This window comes from Pelophylax lessonae, assembly GCF_965119305.1.
Source record: "Pelophylax lessonae genome assembly, chromosome: 4".
Classification (NCBI taxonomy): domain Eukaryota; kingdom Metazoa; phylum Chordata; class Amphibia; order Anura; family Ranidae; genus Pelophylax; species Pelophylax lessonae.
In genome coordinates, this window is record NC_138771.1 from 112802563 (window position 1) to 112825389 (window position 22827).

The 22827-nt window shown below is 47.5% G+C and overlaps 1 protein-coding gene across 1 annotated transcript in view; it reads right to left on the minus strand.

The window, feature by feature from the left end:
• The window catches only part of OTUD7A (OTU deubiquitinase 7A), a 452998-nt gene that overhangs the window by 189613 nt on the left and 240558 nt on the right, over positions 1-22827 (minus strand). The window contains exon 4 of the mRNA XM_082256697.1: positions 2618-2774. Within this exon, the coding sequence (XP_082112823.1) occupies positions 2618-2702 (85 nt within the window). The 5' untranslated portion in view covers positions 2703-2774. The remainder of the gene's footprint in view (positions 1-2617; positions 2775-22827) is intronic.

Below are 22827 nucleotides of genomic sequence, written 5' to 3' on the forward strand. Positions count from 1 at the left end.
TTAAGGAACTTCTAAGGCCCTGTCCAGCTCTCCTAGAGTAACTGCCTGTCTCCTGGGATCTCCTCTATTCTCTTGAGACTGTGCCGGGAGATATAGCAAACCTTCTGGCAATGGCACGTATTGATGTGCCATCATGGCGGAGTTGGACTTCCTGTGCGACCTCTATCGGGTCCAGGTATCGCCTCATGCTACCAGTAGTGACACTGACCCTAGCCAAATGCAAAACTAGTGAAAAACAGTCAGAAAAGATGAGTAGGGGAAAAAATGTCAGTGCCCTACACCTGTAAAACCAATTCTGTTTTGGAGGTCGTCTCATTGTTGCCCATCTAGTGCACATATTATTAATTTCATTAACACCAAAGCAGCTGAAACTGATTAACAACTCCCTCTGCTACTTAACCGATCAAATCAATATCCTACGAGTTTAATTAACTTGACTAGCGCTTAATTTATAAAATAAGGTCTGCAGGGATCGACCGCAGGGTTTGCTCTTTGATACGGAACTGGCTAAAAGGGCATGTCCAAAGGGTGGTAATAAACAGCGCATACTCAGACTGGTCAGAGGTGGTAAGCGGGGTCCCACAAGGCTCAGTCCTGGGACCAACCTTGTTCAATTTATTCATAAACAGCATTGAGGACGGGATCAGTAGTTCGATATCAGTTTTTGCAGATGACACAAATGTGGGCAGGGCAATAACTGCTCAGCATGAAGCAGATATCCTACAGAATGACCTGGACAAAATAACAGAGTGGGCAACGACATGGCAAATGAGGTTTAATGTGGAGAAGTGTAAGGTTTTCCACTTACGGACTAAAAACATAAAAGCGCAATAAACGTTAGGGGGGATCCCTTGGGGGAATCAAAAATGGAGAAAGATCTGGGAGTCTTGGTAGATGATAGACAAGGCAATAGCATGCAATGTCAAGCGGCAGCTGCCAAAGCCAGCAGAATATTAGCATGCATAAAGAAAGGGATGTATTCCAGAGATAAAACTATAATCCTTCCACTTTATAAAACTCTGGTCCGACCGCATCTGGAGTATTCTGTCCAGTTCTGGTTGCCAGTCCTCAGGAGGGATGTGTTGGAGCTGGAGAGAGTCCAGAGAAGGGCAACTAAACTAATTAGGGGATTGGAGGACCTTAATTATGAAGAGCGTCTGCAATCGCTTGATTTATTCTCACTGGAGAAGAGACGCCTGAGAGGGGACATGATAGCAATATATAAATATCTCAATGGTGATCTCAGCTTAGAAAAAAAGATATTCAGTCGAAGGGATTGCATGAGGACTCGAGGGCATACAATGCGATTAGACGAGAAGCGTTTTAACCTCAGGCAACGTGGGGGGGTTCTTTACTGTTAGGGCTACAAGATTATGGAATTGTCTACCACAAGAGGTGGTTTCTGCGGGAAGTATGGTGGCTTTCAAAAGACTCTTAGACTTACATCTCAAGGATCAGAACATTCAGGGGTATGTGAGATGATAACAGCCTCACACACTTACACAGGTTGAACTGGATGGACTATTTTCTTTATTCAACCTCACCTACTATGTAACTATGATTTACTCTGATTAAAAAGTGTCCCTCTAATTTTTTTTGAGCAGTGTATTTTATTCATACTTATGAATGTTGGGTGACATTCAGAACAGATGGCACCACAACACACATATACCCATGTAATAATGAGTGTTGTAGTAAATCACAGTGGATTGCATATTTTACCCCTTTTTTTGTGCATGTGTAAATCCAGCCTCAATAAGTCATCAGAATGCAGCTCATTGTGCTTATTTATGTAGGCAGTGCAAAGTAAAGCCTCCCATCTGATCCTAATTGATCCTGCTGCAGTAAACTGAAATCTTGAATGTGAAGATCTGTACTTTGTACAATTAAAGTTCTAAGTATACTGTATGCTTTCTAAATGGGCCCTGCTTTTGGCAGGTAAATCGGTCAATTGGCAATGATCAATAAAATATGCATTCAAGAATGGGGCAACTCCGTATATATACCTGCCAGGCTGCCACTAAATAAACTCATAGGATTTCTTCATGCAGAGCATTCTGGGATTTAAAATATTATATAGTTTACTGATTGACTGGAACTGTCATGTACACTGGTCACTGAAATGTGACTTAATCATATAAGGACTATATATATGATTCTTTTGCTAGCGGCTGATACTGGAAAATACTTTATACTAACGTGGACTGTATTAACTAACATTTTGTTGGTGACAGTTCATATCTGAGTTTCCAGCATAGGAGTGGGTAGTTATGTATTATAAACCAGACAGGCACTCGAGGTTGGTGAGGAAGGTTTTTTAGGAAGTGTACAGGAAGAACAGAGTGTGATTATGCTCCTTTATTGTCCAATGAGAGGGCAGGGGACACCATGGAGCCTCATACCTGCAGCAGCAGACAGGGGAGTCACCATGCAGGTTTAGCAGTGTGACACAGGTGAGTGATTCAATAGAGCAGGTAGGCGATTTTCAATTTTTGGCAAGTAAATCCGTTCCTGTGTATGCATGCCATCTGTGTATATGGACGTTTGCCTGGAGGTCCACATTTTTAAAAAAATGACAAGGTCACAACAAATCACATACAAAAAAAAGTCACCTTACCTTCCAGCAAGTCCCTTGCCAGACCAGGTTCAGCCCCTGTAGACCGAACAAAGTCTGACAGGACTGAGTCCATATCCAGAGTCATGTGATCATGTAGTGACGCTGCTCGCCCAGCAGCAGCAGCAGGACCAGAATGATGTTAGTAAAATGTTTCCATCTGAAATACAGAACAAAGCAGACATGTCAGCCTCTATACCAATAAAATAATAACGTGTCACAGAATCAAATTATTTCATTTACTAAGGTTGCTTTCACACTGTTAAGCTTAGCTTCTGGTTTTACCTTATAAAAAGTTGAAGAAAAACGCATGACCACTAAATCCTATGAAACTGTTTACACTGCAAGTCAGTTGCATTTTTATTAGTACTGCATGCTGCATTTTTGGTGCATGTTTGGTGTAAAAAAAAACATACCACCCAATTGAAATGGATGGGAAACGTGGCAAAAAAGCATAAAAAACACAACCGTGACTTTTTGGTGCGGTTTTAGAGTCACCTGTCTTTCATAGGTGCAAAACATGCAGGAAAGACACCAAAAAGGCACCAAAAAAGTTTTTACTTCATTTTTTGCAATGGGGCAATGTGAAAACAGCCTAAACGGCAGTGCGTTGTGGACTGTGCAAGTTCATCCATAATGATGTGCACAATTACAATACCAAAGCATGCATGGTTTGTACTAAGCAGATATCTCAGTGTCTGCCTTCTCTCATTACCATAGTCACTGCCTGCAAAGATCCGACCCAGCTAATCAACCTTCTCTTCTGAGGTTGGTTCACCGGGAGTGCCGGCTCACATTTAAGGGCCATCCATTTTTCACACTAAAATATCCAGATTAGGCAGCAATCACCTATTGCCTGTGAGCAGACTTGGGAAATATGCCAGGCATGCTTTCATATATTTACTAAGTGCTAACAGACTGGAAAGCTAACCAGCAAAGGATCACTTAACTTCCATTTTTGAAGCCAAATTGGGAGAACACCTACTTTATATTTATTTCCATAGCATAGATTAAAGTGATTGTAAAGTCTTGTTTAACCACTTTACCACCGGAGGATTTTGCTGTCTTACGTCCAGGCCACTTTTTGCGATTCGGCACTGTGCGAATTTAACTGACAATTGCGCGGTCGTGCAATGCCGTACCCAAACGAAATTTACGTCTTTTTTCCCCACAAACAGAGCTTTCTTTTGGTGGTATTTGATCACCTGTGCAATTTTTACTTTTTGCGCTATAAACAAAAAAAGAGCGACAATTTTGAAAAAATAACAATATTTTTCACATTTTTTATATGAAATCCCCCCCAAAAAAATGTAAAAATCAAAATTTTTTTTAAATTTTTGGCCAATTTGTTTTCTGCTACCTATGTTTGGTAAAAAAAAAATCACAATAAGCCTATTTTGATTGGTTTGCGCAAAAGTTATTGCGTTTACTAACTAAGGGAAAGATTTTTGTCATTTTTGGTGTTTTTTTTAACGAGTAATGACGGCGATCTGCGATTTTTTTGCGGGACTGCGACATTGCGGCGGACAGATCGGAACCTTGACTGACATTTTTGACACTTTTGGGGGTACCAGTGACATTACTACAATAATCAGTGCTATACATATGCACTGTTACTGTAAAAATGACACTGGCAGGGAAGGGGTTAATTTTATTGGAGAGGGAGGGGTTAAAGTATGCCTGGTGCTTACTGACATGTGTGGGGGGAGGTGACTGAGTGACACAAGGACAGATCGCAGGTTCAGCTATGCTGAACCCTGCAATCTGACCCTGCCTGTCACTTAGGAGATCCGCATGCTCTGTTTACACAAGCGGGCGGATCTCCAGACTCGATTCCCCGGCGATCGGGGAAGAGCAGCGGCGATCGCCGCTGCTCCTCCCCTGGCCCGACTCCCGCTGTGACTGAATACAGCCGGAGCGAGCCGCCGCCGAGAAAGGGGAGTGTCTGGCGACGTAGGTCTACGTCGCCAGACGATAACGAACCACTTTGCCGCAGTAGAGCTCTAGTGAGCAGACAGCAAGTGGTTAAAGTGACACTGAACAATATCCTTTTTCTCCAAAAATAAAATATACACATCCACTACTTAATGGCCCTGCAATCTATTTTTCATGAAATAGTTTCTTAATGTTTTCTGCCTCCTTGTAACATCCTCCGTAGGCTCCTGAAACTCTCTGTTGACCCTTGCTTCTGTTTATATGGAACGAGCAGTGCACATTAGTTGAGGTCATGTGTACTGCTCTATGCACACTACATATCCCATAGTCAACAAACTCAAATGTGCAACGTGATGGCATCATTGGCAGCTACCACTTTGATTGTTTTCATACACAGATCAGCCATAACTTTATGACCACTGACAGGTTAAAGCGGAGTTCCACCCATTTTTAATACATTGGATTACATAGATGTATGTAATCCCCTTTAAAACTACTTTTACCAATGGAAACTTTTTTTTCTTTGCTAGTAAATACCTTTTTTTCTCGTTTATTCCTCCTCTCCTCACTTCCGGGTCCGATCAGCGATGACGTCATTCGGCGATTTGCAGTGTGTGCTGGGATGTATTCCATGCTAGAAATCTCGCAGTATTACCCAGGAGCTGAGCTGTACTGAGGCGTGACCTGCCCAGCCTCCGCCCCGCCTCCTCTCAGTGAGTTGTACTGTATGCATTGTATTCAGCCCGTGCTCTGCCCCGCCTCCGCCCCGCCTCCTCTCAGTGAGCGAGGACTGAAAGCATTATATCCTCACTGAGCTCACTGAGAGGAGGCGGGACGGAGGCAGGGCAGAGCACGGCTGAATACAATGCATACAGTACAACTCACTGAGAGGAGGCGGGGCGGAGGCGGGGCGGAGGCGGGGCAGGTCACAGCTCAGTATAGCTCAGCTCCTGGGTAATACTGCGAGATTTCTAGCATGGAATATATCCCAGCACACACTGTGAATCGCCGAATGACGTTATCGCCGATCGGACCCGGAAGTGAGGAGAGGAGGAATCGGCACATCGCGGATCGGATGGACAGATTATTGGGTGGGGCTGGGGAAGACCCAGCTGTCATGGTACACGTGGGTACCAATGACATAGGTAGAGGAAGATGGAGAGTCCTAAACGATTTCAGGGACTTAGGCGCTAAGTTGAGGAGTAGGACCTCCAAGGTAGTATTTTCCGAAATACTACCTGTACCTCGAGCCACACCAGAGAGGCAGCGGGAGATTAGGGAAGTTAACAAGTGGCTGAGGAGCTTGTGTAGTAAGGAGGGTTTCGGGTTCCTGGAGAACTGGGCCGACTTCTCAGTCGGCCACTGGCTCTTTGGTAGGGACGGATTGCACCTAAATGGGGAGGGTGCAGCCGTACTGGGTGAGAAGATGGCCAAAAAGTTAGAGGGGCTTTTAAACTAGGTGATGGGGGGGAGGGTATAGATGTAGAATTAGCCAGTGGAAAGCAAGTTTCAGAGGGCAGAAATGGGGGCATTAGCGGTAGGGTGTTCGGAGCTCCTATACCCAGGGTGGGTATGGGGAAAAATCAAGAGAGCAGCCTAAAAACATCAAATGAGGATATATGTAACCGGTCAAAATTAAGAGGTTTGTATACCAATGCCAGAAGCCTGGCCAACAAGATGGGAGAGCTGGAGCTGCTGATGTTTGAGGAGGACTTAGATTTTGTGGGGATAACAGAGACTTGGTTTGACAGCTCTCATGACTGGATGGCGACCATTCAGGGGTATTCCCTTTATCGCAGAGATAGAGAAGGTAAAAAAGGGGGAGGGGTATGTCTGTATATTAAGAACAGTGTACAGGTAAATATGAGGGATGATATTAATAATGGAGCTAAGGACGAGGCAGAATCCCTATGGGTAGAGCTTCAAAGGGAAGGCACGGTGGGGAAGGTAATATTGGGTGTATGCTATAGGCCCCCCAACCAGAGGGAGGAGGGGGAGGCGGACCTCATTTCACAGATAGGATTGGCAGCAAGGATGGGAAATGTCATTATAATGGGGGACTTTAATTATCCAGATATAGACTGGGCAGAAGGAACCGCACACTCAGCCAAGGCTAGGCAGTTCCTAAATGTTTTGCAGGATAATTTCATGGGTCAGATGGTGAATGCACCGACAAGAAACAATGCGGTACTTGACCTACTGATTACCAACAATACAGACCTGCTCACGGATATAGAAATACGGGGCAACTTAGGAAACAGTGACCATAGGTCAATAAGTTTCAGTATTAATTACAGTAATAGGAAGCAGAGGGGTAATATAAGGACGCTGAATTTCAAAAGAGCCAATTTCCCAAAACTGCGCTCGCTGCTAGAAAATATCAATTGGGATAGAACCCTGGGAACAAAGAACACGGAGGAAAAATGGGAGTGCTTCAAGAGCATACTTAACAAGGGGATTGACCAGTGCATTCCAAAGGAAAATAAATTTAAAAGAGCAAAACTAAACCCTGGGTGGCTAAACTCCAACATAAAAATGCATATTAGTGCTAAAGAAAAGGCCTTCAAAAAATACAAGACTGAGGGGTCATTGGCAGCATTTAAGCATTACAAAGAGTGTAATAAGAAATGTAAAAACGAAATCAGGGCGGCTAAAATAGAACACGAGCAGGCCCGGACTGGGACAAAAAATAGGCCCGGGCATTTTGGACTGAGCAGCCCGGGAGCGTGACGGGGGCGTGATGGGGCGGGGCATGGCATTCGTCGAGATGGTTGATGACAGGATTTAATGTTCCAGGATGTGTGGATTAGATTACGGTACCTTTTTAATCTGCACATGATTGGATGAGGAGGGGGAGGGAGGAGGAGGAGGGAGAGAGGAGGAGGAGGGGGAGAGAAAAGGAGGAGGAGGAGGAGGGAGAGAGGAGGAGGAGGAGGGGGGGAGAGAGGAGGAGGAGGGGGGAGAGAGGAGGAGGAGGAGGAGGAGGGGGAGAGAAGAGGAGGAGGGGGAGAGAGGAGGAGGGGGAGAGAGGAGGAGGGGGAGAGAGGAGGGGGGGAGAGAGGAGGAGGAGGGGGGAGAGAGGAGGAGGAGGAGGAGGAGGGGGGAGAGAAGAGGAGGAGGGGGAGAGAGGAGGAGGGGGAGAGAGGAGGAGGGGAGAGAGGAGGGGGGGAGAGAGGAGGAGGAGGGGGGAGAGAGGAGGAGGAGGGGGAGAGAGAAGGAGGAGGGGGGAGAGAGAAGGAAGAGGGGGAGAGAGAAGGAGGAGGGGGAGAGAGGAGGAGGAGAGGGAGAGAGGAGGAGGAGGAGGGAGAGAGGAGGAGGAGGGGGAGAGAGGAGGAGGAGGAGGGGGGAAAGAGGAGGAGGAGGGGGAGGAGGGGGAGGAGGAGGAGGGGGGAGAGAGGAGGAGGGGGGAGAGGAGGAGGGGAGAGAGGAGGAGGAGGAGGAGGAGGGGGGAGAGAGAGAGGAGGAGGAGGGGGGGGGGAGAGAGGAGGAGGGAGAGGAGAGAGGAGGAGGAGGGGGGAGAAGGGGGGGAGAGAGGAGGAGGAGGAGGGGGAGAGAGGAGGAGGAGGGGGGAAGAGAGGAGGAGGAGGAGGGGGAGAGAGGAGGAGGGGGAGAAAGGAGGAGGAGGAGGGGGGAGGAGAGGAGGAGGAGGAGGGGAGAGATGAGGAGAGGGGGAGAGGACGAGGAGGGAGAGGAGGAGGAGGGGGAGAGAGGAGGAGGAGGGAGAGAGGAGGAGGAGGGGGAGAGAGGAGGAGGAGGGGGGGAGAGAGGAGGAGGAGGGGGAGGGGGAGGAGGGGGAGGAGGAGGGGGAGAGAGGAGGAGGGGGGAGAGGAGGAGGAGGAGGGGGGAGAGGAGGAGGAGGAGGAGGAGGGGGGGAGAGGAGGAGGAGGGGGGGGGAGAGAGAGAGGAGGGAGAGGTGAGAGAGGAGGAGGAGGGGGGAGAGAGGAGGGGGGGAGAGAGGAGGAGGAGGAGGGGGAGAGAGGAGGAGGAGGGGGGAAGAGAGGAGGAGGAGAGGGGAGAGAGGAGGAGGGGGAGAAAGGAGGGAGGAGGAGGGGGGAGAGAGGAGGAGGAGGAGGGGGAGAGATGAGGAGAGGGGAGAGAGGAGGGGGGGGAGAGGAGGAGGGGGGAGAGAGGACGAGGAGGAGAGAGAGGAGGAGGGGGAGAGAGGAGAAGGAGGGGGGAGAGAGGACGAGGAGGAGGAGGGGGGAGAGGAGGAGGAGGAGGGAGAGAGGAGAGAGAGGAGGAGGAGGGGGGAGAGAGGAGGAGGAGGAGGGGGAGAGAAGGAGGAGGAGGGGGGAGAGAGGAGGGGGGAGAGAGGAGGAGGAGGAGGGGGAGAGGAGGGAGGAGGGGGGAGAGGAGGAGAGGAGGAGGAGGAGGGGGAGAGAGGAGGAGGAGGAGGAGGGGGGAGAGAGGAGGAGGAGGGGGGAGAGGAGGAGGAGGGGGGAGAGAGGAGGAGGAGGGGGAGAGAGGAGGAGGAGGAGGGGGGAGAGAGGAGGAGGAGGGGGGGAGAGGAGGGGGGGAGGGGGGGGTGGGAAGGAGGAGGAGGGGGGAGGAGAGGAGGATGAGGGGAAGGGGGAGGAGGAGGGGGGAGAGAGGAGGAGGAGGGGGAGGGAGAGAGGAGGAGGAGGAGGGGGGAAAGAGAGGAGGAGGAGGGGGGAGAGAGGGGGAGGGGGGGGTGGGAGAGAGAGGAGGGAGGTGGGAGGAGAGGGAGGAGGGGGGTGGGAGAGGAGGTGGAGGGGGAGACAGGAGGAGGAGGAGGGGGAGAGGAGGAGGAAGAGGGGATAGGAGTAGGGGGGAGGGGAGGGGGGGTAGAGAAGGGAGGAGAGGAGGAGGAGAGAGGGGGGAGGAGAGGGAGGAGAGAGGGGGATGGAGGAGAGAGGGGGGGAGGAGAGAGGGGGGGAGGAGAGAGGGGGGAGGAGAGAGGGGGGAGGAGAGATGGGAGGAGAAGGGGGAGGAGAGAGGGGGGAGGAGAGGGGGAGAGGAGGGAGAGGAGGGGAGAGGGGAGGGGAGGAAGGGGGGAGGGGGAGAAGGGGGGAGGGGGGAGGAGGGGGGAGAGGAGGGGGGAGGAGGGGGGAGAGAGGGGGGAGAAGGGGGGAGGAGAGGGGAGAGGGGGGGGAGGGGGGGGAGAAGGGGGGAGAGGGGGAGGGAGGAAGGGGGGCTGCTGAGAGAGAGAGAAAGGGGAGTGAGGTGGGTGATGAGAGAGACCCCTAGCCCTCTCCCTATCCCCACTGTGTTACCTAGTCCCAGTGACCAGTCTCTGTCTGAAGATGTGCTGGCCAGGTATCTATGTGTATGGATTGGACGGTACCTTAAGTTCCTGCCTTCAGCCATGTCAGTCTGGCTGTGATCGTCCAGTAAGTTCCACTGGCTCCCGCAGCAGCCTGCGCCTCCTGCCTGTCCTCCGTTCCACGCAGCTCTGTGCCCGGCCGCAATCAGCCTGTCCTCCGGCCGGGTCTGGGCCGGTTAGAGCGAAGAGGAAGTTGGAGGAGCCGTCCATGCTCTCTCTGGGTACGCTGCGCCCGCTGATTCTCGCCTCTTTAGGGGGCAAGGTAAAGGAGGAGGCGGCCGCCGTGGAGCTCTACTCCCAAGTCCCAGACTCAGACAGGGCCGGCCGATCGTATACAGCCAGGTAGAGAAGACTAGAGGCACACTGAGAAGCTCCAGGCGGCGGGTGCCCTCTCCTCCCAGCGCCGGCCCTGGCCATGTCTCAAACTCCGATAGAGTGACTGACAGTCTCAGTAGTTTGTGATGAGAGCCGCGGGCGGCCCACCGGGAAAATGCCCGGTCTGCCCTATGGTCAGTCCGGCCCTGAACACGAGAGATATATAGCGGAGGAGAGTAAAAAGAACCCCAAGAAGTTCTTTAAGTATATAAACAGTAAGAAAGCGAGGCCAGAACACATTGGCTCCATAAAAGATGACAAAGGAAATATGGCCCCTGAGGACAGAGAAAAGGTGGAAGTGTTAAATAATTTCTTCTCTTCAGTCTTCACAAAAGAATCGGGGGGCTACACTAACCCAGCTTGTAAGGCCGAACTAAACAACACACCTCAGGAAATACCGCCATGGCTAACAGAAGATAGACTTAAAACTAAACTAGAGAAACTTAACATAAATAAATCCCCGGGACCGGATGGCTTGCACCCGAGGGTTCTTAAAGAGCTCAGCCAGGTGATTGCCAGAACATTATTCTTGATCTTTAAGGATAGTTTACAGACGGGTATGGTGCCAGCTGATTGGGAAAAAGCCAACGTGGTACCAATATTTAAAAAGGGGCCGAGGTGTATCCCGGGTAACTATAGGCCGGTCAGCAAGATTTTGGAGGGGATGTTAAGGGACCACTTACAAGACTTTAGTAATGAAAATGGTATTATTAGTAGTAATCAGCATGGATTCATGAAAAATCGTTCTTGCCAAACCAATCTATTAACCTTCTATGATGAAGTGAGCTGCCACCTACATAAAGGTAAGCCTGTGGATGTGGTGTATCTGGACTTTGCAAAGGCTTTTGACACCGTTCCCCACAAACGCTTACTGTACAAACTAAGGAAGGTAGGTATGGACCATAAGGTGAGTACCTGGATAGAGAACTGGCTCCAGTCCAGAGGGTAATGATTAATGGGGAGTACTCGGATTGGGCGGGTGTGGAAAGTGGGGTCCCCCAGGGTTCGGTCCTGGGACCAATCCTGTTGAATTTATTCATAAATGATCTAGAGGAGAGGATATCTAGTACAATCTCAGTATTTGCGGATGATACTAAACTAAGCTTGCCAATATCTTCTATGCGGGATGTGGAAACCTTACAAGCGGACCTGAACAAAATAACGGGGTGGGCAACTACATGGCAGATGAGGTTTAATGTTGAAAAATGTAAAGTAATGCACTTGGGGGCCAGAAACCAGAAAGCAAGCTACTCACTGGGGGGGGGGGGGGAACCTCTGGGTGAGTCTAGGATGGAAAAAGACTTGGGGGTACTGGTAGACAACAGGCTTGGCAGTGGCATGCAATGCCAAGCTGCTGCAAGCAAAGCCAACAGAATACTGGGATGTATAAAAAAGGGGATTCACTCCAGAAATAAAGAGATTATTCTCCCACTCTACAAGACTCTGGTCCGGCCACATCTCCAGTATGCTGTCCAGTTCTGGGCACCGGTCTTCAGGAAGGATGAGCTGGAATTGGAAAGAGTCCAGAGAAGGGCAACAAAAATAATTAGGGGAATGGAGGACATCAGCTATGAGGAAAGACTACAAGCACTGAACCTATTCTCTCTGGAGAAGAGACGATTGAGGGGGGATATGATATCAATGTACAAATACTGCACTGGCGACCCTAGCATAAGGAACAAACTATTCAGAGTAAGGGAATACAATAAGACACGTGGCCACTCACTAAAACTAGAGGAAAGGCGGTTTAACCTTAAAATGCGTAAGGGGTTCTTCACTGTAAGAGCGGTAAGGATGTGGAATTCTCTTCCACAAGCAGTGGTATCAGCAGGAAGCATTGATAGTTTCAAAAAACGATTAGATGGGCACATTAGAGACCACAACATACAGGGGTATACAATGTACGGTTAACAGCAAACACACACACACATCATAGGTTAAACTGGATGGACTGATGTCTTTTTTCAACCTCAGTAACTATGTAGCTATGTAAAGGAATAAACGAGAAAATAAGGTATTTACTAGCAAAAAAAAAAAAAAGTTTCCATTGGTAAAAGTCGTTTTAAAGGGGATTACATACATCTAAAGTTACGAAAATGGGTGGAACTCCACTTTAAGTGAATAACATTGATTATCTTGTTACAACGGCATCTGGAAGTCAGTAGGATATATTATAAAGCAAGTAAACATGTTGACTTCGAAGTTGATGTGTTAAAAGCAGAAAAAATGGGCATCGTTAGTTGTGTATGGGGCTGAGTAGCTGCAGACTGGTCAGGGTGCCCATGCTAACCCACATCTACAGCCAAAAGAGCTTACAATGGGCATGTGAGCATCAGAACTGGACCAAGAAACAACTGAAGAAGTTGGTCTGGTCTGATGAATCATGTTTTCTTTTACATCATGTGGATGGCCGGGTTTGTGTGCATTGATTACCTGGGGCACCAGGATGGAGTATGAGAAGAAGGCAAGCCGGTGGAGGCAGTGTGATGCTCTACTAGGAAACCTTGGGTCCTGCCATTCATGGGGATGTTACCTGATATGTACCACCTACAGTATCTCACAAAAGTGAGTACACCCCTCACATTTTTGTAAATATTTTATTATATCTTTTCATGTGACAACACTGAAGACACTTTGCTACAATGTAAAGTAGTGAGTGTACAGCTTGTATAACAGTGTAAATTTGCTGTCCTCTCAAAATAACTCAACATACAGTCATTATTGTCTAAACCACTGGCAACGAAAGTGAGTACACCCCTAAGTGAAATGTCCAAATTGGGCCCAAAGTGTCAATATTTTCTGTGGCCACCATTAGTTTCCAGCTCTGCCTTAACCCTCTTGGGCATGGAGTTCACCAGAGCTTCAAAGGTTTCCACTGGAGTCCTCCATGACGACATCACAGAGCTGGTGAATGTTAGAGACCTTGCGCTCCTCCACCTTCCATTTGAGGATGCCCCACAAATGCTCAATAGGGTTTAGGTCAGGAGACATGCTTGGCCAGTCCATCGACTTTACCCTCCGCTTCTTTAGCAAGGTGGAGTCGTCTTGGAGGTGTATTTGGGGTCGTTATAATGTTGGAATACTGCCCTGCGGCCCAGTCTCCGAGGGGAGGGGATCATGCTCTGCTTCAATATGTCACAGTATATGTTGTCATTCATGGTTCCCTCAATGAACTCTAGTTCCCCAGTGCCGACAGCATTCATGCAGCCCCAGACCATGACACTCCCACCACCATGCTTGACTGTAGGCAAGACACACTTGTCTTTATACTCCTCACCTGGTTGCCACCACGCACGCTTGAAACCTTCTGAACCAAATACGTTTATCTTGATCTCATCAGACCACAGTACATGGTTCCAGTAATCCATGTCCTTAGTCTGCTTATTTTCAGCAAACTGTTTCTCCGGGCTTTCTTGTGTATCATCTTTAGAAGAGGCTTCCTTCTGGGACGATAGTCATGCAGACCAATTTGATGCAGTGTGCAGCGTATGGTCTGAGCACTGACAGGCTGACCTCCCACCCCTTCAACCTCTACAGCAATGCTGGCAGCACTCGTCTACTTCACAAAGGCAACCTCTGGATAATGCTGAGCACTTGCAATCAAATTCTCTGATCGACTATGGCAAGACCTGTTCTGAGTGAAACCTGTTCTGTTAAACCACTGTATGGTCTTGGCCACCATGCTGCAGCTCAGTTTCAGGGTCTTGGCACCCCAGATGTTTTGGAACTACATTTATTATGAGGCTAAGCTACATTGCAGAGTGCATGAGCATCATGGGAAATGTAGTTTCAAAACATCTGGGGTGCCAAGGGTCACCATCACTGGCCTAGGCCATCTTTATGTACAGCAACCATTCTTTATTTCAGATCCTCAGAGAGTTATTTGCTATGAGGTGCCGTGTTAAACTTCTAATGACCAATATGAGAGAGAGAGAGCGATAACACCAAATTTAACACACCTGCTTCCCATTCAAACCTGAGACCTTGTAACACTAACGCGTCACATGACACCAGGGAGGGAGAATGGCTAATTTGGCCTAATTTGGACATTTTCACTTAGGGTTGTACTTCCTTTTGTTGCCAGCGGTTCAGACATTAATGGCTGTGTGTTGAATTATTTTGAGGGGAAAGCAAGCTATACACTCACTACTTTACATTGTAGCAAAGTGTAATTTCTTCAGTGTTGTCACATGAAAAGATATAATAAAATATTTACAAAAATGTGAGGGGTGTGAGATACTGTACCTAAACATTGTTACTGACCAAGTACAACCCTTCAAGGAGATGGTATACCATGATGGCAGTGGCCTTTTTCAGCAGGGTAATGCACACACTGCAAAAATGGTTTAGGTTCCGTTCACATACTGGCATCTCAGATCGCAGGCAGAATAGCTGCAATTCTGCCTGTAATCCTGAATCAATGCAAATCGCGGGGCGCCCATCCGATTCCCGTGACTTGCAATGGCACCCCAAACATGGCTCGATTTTGCCGCAAATGTCCCCCAACAAATCGCAGTAAAATTGCGCAAACAGAATCACGGGACGCCTGTCACCCAAAATAAGTTTTTGTACTTTTTTGGGGCGACAGGCGCCCCGCGATTCTGTTTGCGCAATGTTACCGCGATTTGTCGAGCGACAATCGCAGCAAAATCGTGCCGCATTTAGGGTGCTTTTGCAAGTCATTGGAATCGCACGGGCGCCCCGCAATTTGCAATGATTCAGGATTGGGACCGCGATCCAAGACGCCAGTTTGTGAACGGAGCCTTGGGAATGGTTTGAGGAACACAACAATGACTTGGCCTCCAAATTCTCCAGATCTTAATCCAATTGAGCATCTGTAGAATGTTCTGGAAAAACAAGTCTGATCCATAGAGGTCGCAGCTTAATGCTTACAGGATCATCTACAGAGGGCTTGGTGCCAAATACCACATACTTTCAGTGGTCTAGAGGTGTCCATGCTTTGATTGGTCAGGGCTGTTTTGGTGGCAAAAGTAGGGCCTACTCAATATTAGGTGGATGGTCTTAAAGATATGGCTGATCGGTGTAAGTTCCTTAGCTCATTTATCCAAAAAAAGTAAGTCACTTTCATGAGTTCTTTGCTAAATTGATCCAAAGTGGAAAAAAAAAACATACCCAGAAATTACATTTATGATGACAACTATTCGATATAGGTCAGCAAATGATTTCCTCTGATAGTCTGAGAACATTTGTTACTATTTGAGGATCACAAGGTTGATCTGAGTTTCACTGGGTGCATTAGGCTTTTGTTTTTAACAATAAGATATAGATACTTTTTAGGAGGCCTCAACAGCCCCATTCAAGTAGAAGCAAAATCCAAATAGCGCAAAGTGCAGAGTGGCTGGAATGGACCTTTCTTGCTGCTTCTGCGGCTCCAGTAAGACTGGGGAGCATTCATATTACACTTTTATAAAATGCTCCTAAATTATGGCAGACTTCATCTTACCATCAAAGAAAATTGCGTATATAAAATCATTTTTTCATTTTACTATGGCCAATTTAACAAATAATCTTAAATTTTACATAGCTATTACTGTATTTCCTACTGTCGGATTTTATTTTTAGGGGTGAAAATCTAAATGAAAACAAAATTACTATTCCTTGTGGATGCAAAAAAGAAAAAACTGCTAACTAATAAACTGGATGCAAAGGACAATATGGAGTGACATAGATATACCTAAACCTTGACGAGATGTAACTGAAGCGATGTAATAAAACTGAAGAACAGAATAAAGAATAGGCATATGTAACTACTAGAAATAATGGTAATATAAGGCCTCTTGCACACTGCAGCTTAAATTAGCTCAGTACAGTTTGTTTTTGTTTTTTTTAGCTAAAATACAGTCCATTCATTGTAATGTGCCTATGCACACAGGCGCGTAAATGAGCGCCATGTATTCTTCAGTAAGAACAAAATCGAAAAATCTGCATTTTTGGACAGTAATTTACGCCTAATGCGCGCAAATACGTGCAATTGCGCACAAATTAACGCACACAAACATACTGTTGATCTGAAAAATGCTAATTTGCATATTTTACAAACCGTGAGAATACATTTGCGCAAAAAGACCCAAATTTGCGCAAAAGCATATGATCAGAATTTCACGCATTTCAATAAGACAAATTTACGGCTGAAAAAGGAGATGCTCAAACAGGAGTATCGTGTGTAAGAGGCCTTAAAGAATTATAAAATTTAGAATTCCATTTCCTGATAAGTAAATTCTAAGACATTTTCAAAGGGTCAGTTCATACCTTCCCTACATCTCATTTGTATCCCCTATGCCGCACAGATATCAAGATCCTTTGAAGATTATTGTATCATACTGCTAGCATGAAAGTGTCACTAAACCCAAATCATAAAAGACTATCAATAAATGGTGTATTACACGCTGTTTATACTCACTTAGTCACTATAGGATTCGTTTTCTGTATTCTGCCTAAAAAACCTGGTTGATCTTGCTGTTCTCTATCTCCACCTTCTGTTCATGTCCCCAATTCAGCTAGGCATTTTTAAGAGCAGTGGTTGAAGTTCTGCACATGCTTAGTTTTCAGTGAGTTTTTATGATGAGTATTTCCTTCCTATCACATCTGAGCAGAACATGTGACTAGAGTGGTAAATGACAGCCCACTCCCTCCCTCCTTCTCCCTGCCCACTAACCAGCTAAACAAAATGGTGGCGGGATATTACATGTTGATTGATGGAGGCTTCACCTCCCTCTAAGACACAGGCTGGAGGGGCGTGACACTGCCTGTGACTGGCAGAAATCGGCCCCCCACCAAGTTATTATATGTTTTTTCTGAATGGTTCGTCTGTGTTGTCACCCTCTCTCCTCGAAGCCTATAAGCAGCTGTGCACACACCGTACTAATGTCACTATCTGTATGCTGGCCCAGAGCAAAGGCATGCAGCTGCCTCTCAAGAGCATGCATGTAAACAGGAGGTAGTTGAAAGAGGCTGCAGGAGATCAACAGCACAAAGATGTAACAAAATATGGGAGAAAAAATGGTAAAAACAGTAATTTCTAAAATAAAATATTGTATAGTATATGATGTATCTTTTTAAATACTTTATTAAAATAACGTAAACAGTTGAAAATTACAAATGATAAATATAATAAATACATAATTAAAAATAAAAAGCATATGCCGATTGTTTATGATACAAAATGCTACAGCAAGCAAAATATCCAGTTACAATTTACATCTAGTTTAAGGGCTCGTTCGCACCCACATTCCATGCACGTCTGCCGCACTGTGTTCAAAATGCACTAGGTGTGTGCTCTGCTGTAGGTGTCAATATAATCCTAATGGCAACCCAAATGCAGATCACAAATGCAGTGCTTTTTGCTTGCTCCATTTGCTGGTACCATGCGATCCGGTGTCGTGCATATTTGAAAAGTTGTCCATGCACTACTTTAGGTGCGATCCATTTTGATTTCAGCCCATTCAAATGTATGGCTGAAAATCGCACCACACAGAGTTTTATAGGAACGCAGACTGCATTCCTGTATGTTTCAGGTATGAGTCAGCCCTAAGGGAACTTGCACACAGTACTGATGTATGAATATCAGACATTTCTGGCAGGAAAAAAAAATGCAAAATGTACACCATTCGCACACAGAGGTGGCTCTCTAATTAGGCAAATTAAGCGGTCGCCTAAGGCCTCGCACCTACAGGGGCCTCGCCACCAGTAGCAGAGCGACAACATTTAGAAGGGTGCAGTCAGGGAAATCTCCCAAGTAAAAGATTGGTTTAAATCCTCGGATATAAAAGTTGCAGCAGTGTGCTGCAGTCCCTTCACTGCAACTGCCAGGTGTCTGTTGTCCGCTGACACTTACCCCGCCTTCTCTGCCTGGAGATTGGCTGTCTGATCATGTAATTCTAGGATGTGGAGGAATCGGTGGGCATGCACCTGCATCAGTAGGAAGTGGCTGCCTGGTCAGCTCACTCTGCTATCATCGGTTGTTGCTCCGGGAGGAGAGCTCTGCCCTGGCCCGGGAACATACAGGTAACCAGGCCCTGACTTGTCACTCTGCAGGCTGGTCATAGATTTGTGGTGTCTACTACGCAAAGGGGGTGAGGAGCCCCAGAGTGGTTGGAGGGGTCTTAGAATGGTTGGTGGAGGAGGGGGAGAAGAAGAAGGTTCTGGGTGGCTGGGGAAGAAGAGGGCCCCTGGGTGGCTAGGGAAAAAGGAGAGGGCCCCTGGGTGGCTAGGGGAAAAGGAGAGGGCCCCTGGGTGGCTGAAGGAGAAGGAGAGGGCCCCAAGGTGGCTGGGGGAAGAGAAGAGGGCCCCTGGGTGGCTGGGGTGGGAGAGGGCCCCTGGATGGCTGAGGTAGAAGGAAAGGGCCCCTGGGTGGCTGGGGTAGAAGGAGAGGGCCCCTGGGTGGCTGGGGTAGAAGGAGAGGGCCCCTGGGTGGCTGGGGTAGAAGGAGAGGGCCCCTGGGTGGCTGGGGTAGAAGGAGAGGGCCCCTGGGTGGCTGGGGTAGAAGGAGAGGGCCCCTGGGTGGCTGGGGTAGGAGGAGAGAGCCCCTGGATTGCTGGAGGAGAATAAGGAGAGGGCCCCTGGGTGGCTGGAGGAGAACAAGGAGAGGGCCCCCGGGTGGCTGGAGGAGAAGAAGGACAGGGCCCCCGGGTGGCTGGAGGAGAAGAAGGAGAGGGCCCCCGGGTGGCTGGAGGAGAAGAAGGAGAGGGCCCTCGGGTGGCTGGAGGAGAAGAAGGAGAGGGCCCCTGGGTGGCTGGAGGAGAAGAAGGAGAGGGCCCCTGGGTGGCTGGAGGAGAAGGAGAGGGCCCCCGTGTGGCTGGAGCAGAAGGAGAGGGCCCCTGGGTAGCTGGAGGAGAGGGAGAGAGCTCCTTGGTGGCTGGAGGAAAGGGAGAGGGGCCCCTGGGTGGCTGGGGGAGGAATCGAGGCTCCCCGTGACGCCAGAGTCAGTTGCCAGGGAAGAGAGTGGAGCTGAGTCAGTCCTGCATATCTAACATCAAAGCCAAACTTGGTGGAGCTGGAGCCCTTTGCCCTACACATTGGAATTTGACACATGACAGCACCCGAGGTGGAAGGTGAGGGGTAGAGGGGCTGTGACATTATATAGCATATGGACTCTGTACATTATTGGTAGTTTTGGTTGGAGTTGTCCTTTAGATGTTTAACTCTGTGTTGTTTTTCCCCCCAGCTGTGAGGGACTGAGGAATGACAGCCCACTATGCTGGGACTTATAGTGCCCTAGAATGTGGAGGACTGACTAATCCTCAGTCCCTAACAGAGGGCAATACAAGTTCCAGAATAGCAGGCTGCCATGCCTTAGTCCCCACAGAGGGCACTACAAGTCTTAGCATAGCAGGCAGTAGTTCCTCAGTCCCCTACAGAGAGCAGTACAAGTCCAAGCATAGCAGGCTTCCATTCCTCAGGGAGGAATTGCAGTGCACTATACTGGAATTTACAGTGCCCTCTGTGGGGACTCAGGTATGGCAGCCTTCTGCAGTGGGACTTGCCGTGCCCTAGACTGTGGAAGACTGAGGAAGGGAAGTGTAAGGGGGACTCTGGAAACTCTGATGCAAGGGGGAGCTTTGGTGACCACAGTTCCCAGAACTTCCCTTATTTCAAAGTCCCCCAACATTCTCCCTTAATTAGGGTTCCCAGGACTCCTCTTACATCATAGACTTCAGAGTTCCCTCTTACAGTGTAAGGGGGAAACTCTGGAGACTCTGATGTAAAGGGGGATCTGTGAAATTTGATTTAAGAGGGGGACTGTAATGTAAAGAAGAAATCTGTGGACTCTGATGTAAGGAGGAGATGCTGGGGAGAATCTGATTTAAAGGAGAACTCTTATGTAAGGGGGTACACTGAACTCTGATGTAAGGAGGGACTAAGGAAATCATGACCTATAGGGAAATGCTGGGGACTGTGATGTAAGAGCAGACATATATATATATATATATATATATATATATATATATATATATATATATATATATATATATATGTCTGCTCTTACATCCTTAGGGTGTGAGTGGGGCCTCATGTCGAAGTTTTGCCTTAGGCCTCACAAAGCCTAGAGCCGCCTCTGCGTCGCACATATTCACACGTATTTGTGTGCACACGTAGAAATTCTTCTATTTTTTTTAATCAAGGAAGTGTGGCGTATGCGCATATATGAATGTATTTGCACGTATACACATGCAGTATGCATGTAAAAATAGTGACTGGCAACACAGATTTCTGTAATTTTTTGTCTGATCTATACATAGCTCCTATTTACATGCTTTTGTGAACAGGCACATTGAAAACAAGGGTTTGCATTTACATCAGTTTGAAAAAAAAAAAAAAAACTAACCTGTATGCCCTAAAAAATGCTACATTTTTAGGCAGCCGTGTGCAAGAGGGCAAATTGTGCAATGTAACCCCTAAGGTCCCTTTCATATGGGCCGGATGGGTTTTGATCAGCAGGAGGAGATCAGTCAACTGATCCCCTGTTGACCTAAGCAAAGCGGCCGGATGACGGGTCCAAGTCCGCTCCACTTATACAGAATGGATACAGAAACAGCCTACTCTGCCCGTTCCAAACGGAGAAGAACGGATCCTCTTCTGTTTTATTTTTGCCGAATCCGATCGGATGTAGCTGGGTGTTAACGGACACATATCCATTTACATCCGGTTGCCCATAGAGGAGAGTGGAGGTTTTTTTTCAGGTCCAGCTGGAAAACAGACAGCTGGACCCGATCAGACACAGCACCATACATATTAGTTATGTGTAATGGTGTGTATCCCATTACCTGCAGGCATCTGCTTCTACTCAAAACCCCCCATGCTGTGTCCCCATCACAGCCTCCAAATGCTGCCCTGAGCAATTGTCTTCTGGTGCTGTGAAGGTTACCAGCAGTGGCTCATAATAGGAAAGTTGCATTTGCCGCCTGCCCCCTCTTCCCTCCTCCACCATTCAAAGAACTCTCTTACTACACCCCCCATGGTACATCAAGCTGTAAATGGGTGGAGGAGATGCTGTCATTCAACTCCTCCTCCTCCATTCGCAAAACGCAAAGCATCATGGGAGTGTAATAAACCGAGTTCTATGAATGGCGGAAGATGCAGGAGGGCAAGCGGCAAGACTTTCCGGATTAGGAGCTGCTACTCTAAGGGCTCTTTCACACGGGCTTTCCGTGTGAAAGGTCCGCTGCGGGACTTTTTTTTTTTTTTTTTCACGGAGCGGATGACATTTCTGTCATCGGCTCCGTAGGTCCGCATATCATCCCATCCGTTTGCGGATGATATGCGGACCTAATGTAAGTCTATGGGGGATTGCGGATGTCAGCGGATGACACCGCTGACATCCGATTTTCCTTCCTTTCCGTTTTTTGAACGGAACAAAAATAGGATTTTTTCTGTTCCAAAAAACGGAACAGAACTGACAGGAGGAAAATCGGATGTCAGCGGATGGTATTCCGCTGACATCCGCAATGCCATAGACTTACATTATGTCCACAAAAAAATAGGATGATTTGCGGACATACGGAGCGCCCGTGTGAAAGAGCCCTTACCCTTCACAGTTCCAGAACATAGCTGCTGTAGGCAGTACCCAATGGTTGGGAGGGGAATTGTGAGCAAAAGCTGCTGTCTGCCGGTCATGGGATACGCACCAATACATGTATACCTAATATGTAAGGTGCTGTATCCCAAAAACATTTTTTTTTATCAAACTTTAACTTTACATATATTTAAAAGCACAAAATTTCTAGGTTCTATAGAAACTACTAATTCAATCTCTATATATATCAATAGCTAAAGCCAAGGCTGAAGCAAAGCAAAAAAAAAAGACTAAACACAAAGAACATGCAATACAAATAAAATAAGCAAGTACAATCCAAACAGAGTAGATTATCAATGGAAAAGCAAATTGAGGCTGGCTGCCAAGAAGCTGCTAAGTGTGTCTTTGAAAAAAAAAAGGACATTTTAACATGAAATGATCTGAAAGGAGTCTTGGGAAGTCTGGTTTCCTTTGCTGAATAGCCGATCTCTATTAGAAGGGAAAATACACAGTGTGCCAATGGTTAGTGCTTACCGTGGGCTGCCTGTACCATGCTGCTTCTGCTCAGAAGAGCAACAAATGCTGCTCTGTGTGACAATGACTCATTGGCGACTAACAGAAAAGCTGAAGGGAGCTCAGATATAGCGGCTAATATGCAAATACACACTTGTTTTTTAGCATTACTCGGAAATTGTGATTCTCGACAGTTCGACTTAACGTATTAGCAGTCAAGCTTCATTGTATCTGAAGGGGGTTTAATTACTGAGAAAGTGGTGTCCACACTTGCGGTGAATGGAGTGCTTACAGGAAGGGGTGGACACAAAGGATTTGCAATTATTTTTGGAATTTGACATTCGGTGTTAGCATTGTCGAACAAGTTCCGTCTCAATGTGTTCTAATTGGGAGAACGGTTTTATTTAGATGTATTCGTTACAGGCCTTGGGTTCACAGTAAAGACAGGGTGAAGGTTTGTCAGCATACAGATCATTGATATCAATGAAAAAGGCAATATCAAATTCCGGTTAGGCCTTGGAAGCAGCATGATCTATTGTATCCAGCATTCAGGTGAGGACATCAACAGTTCAT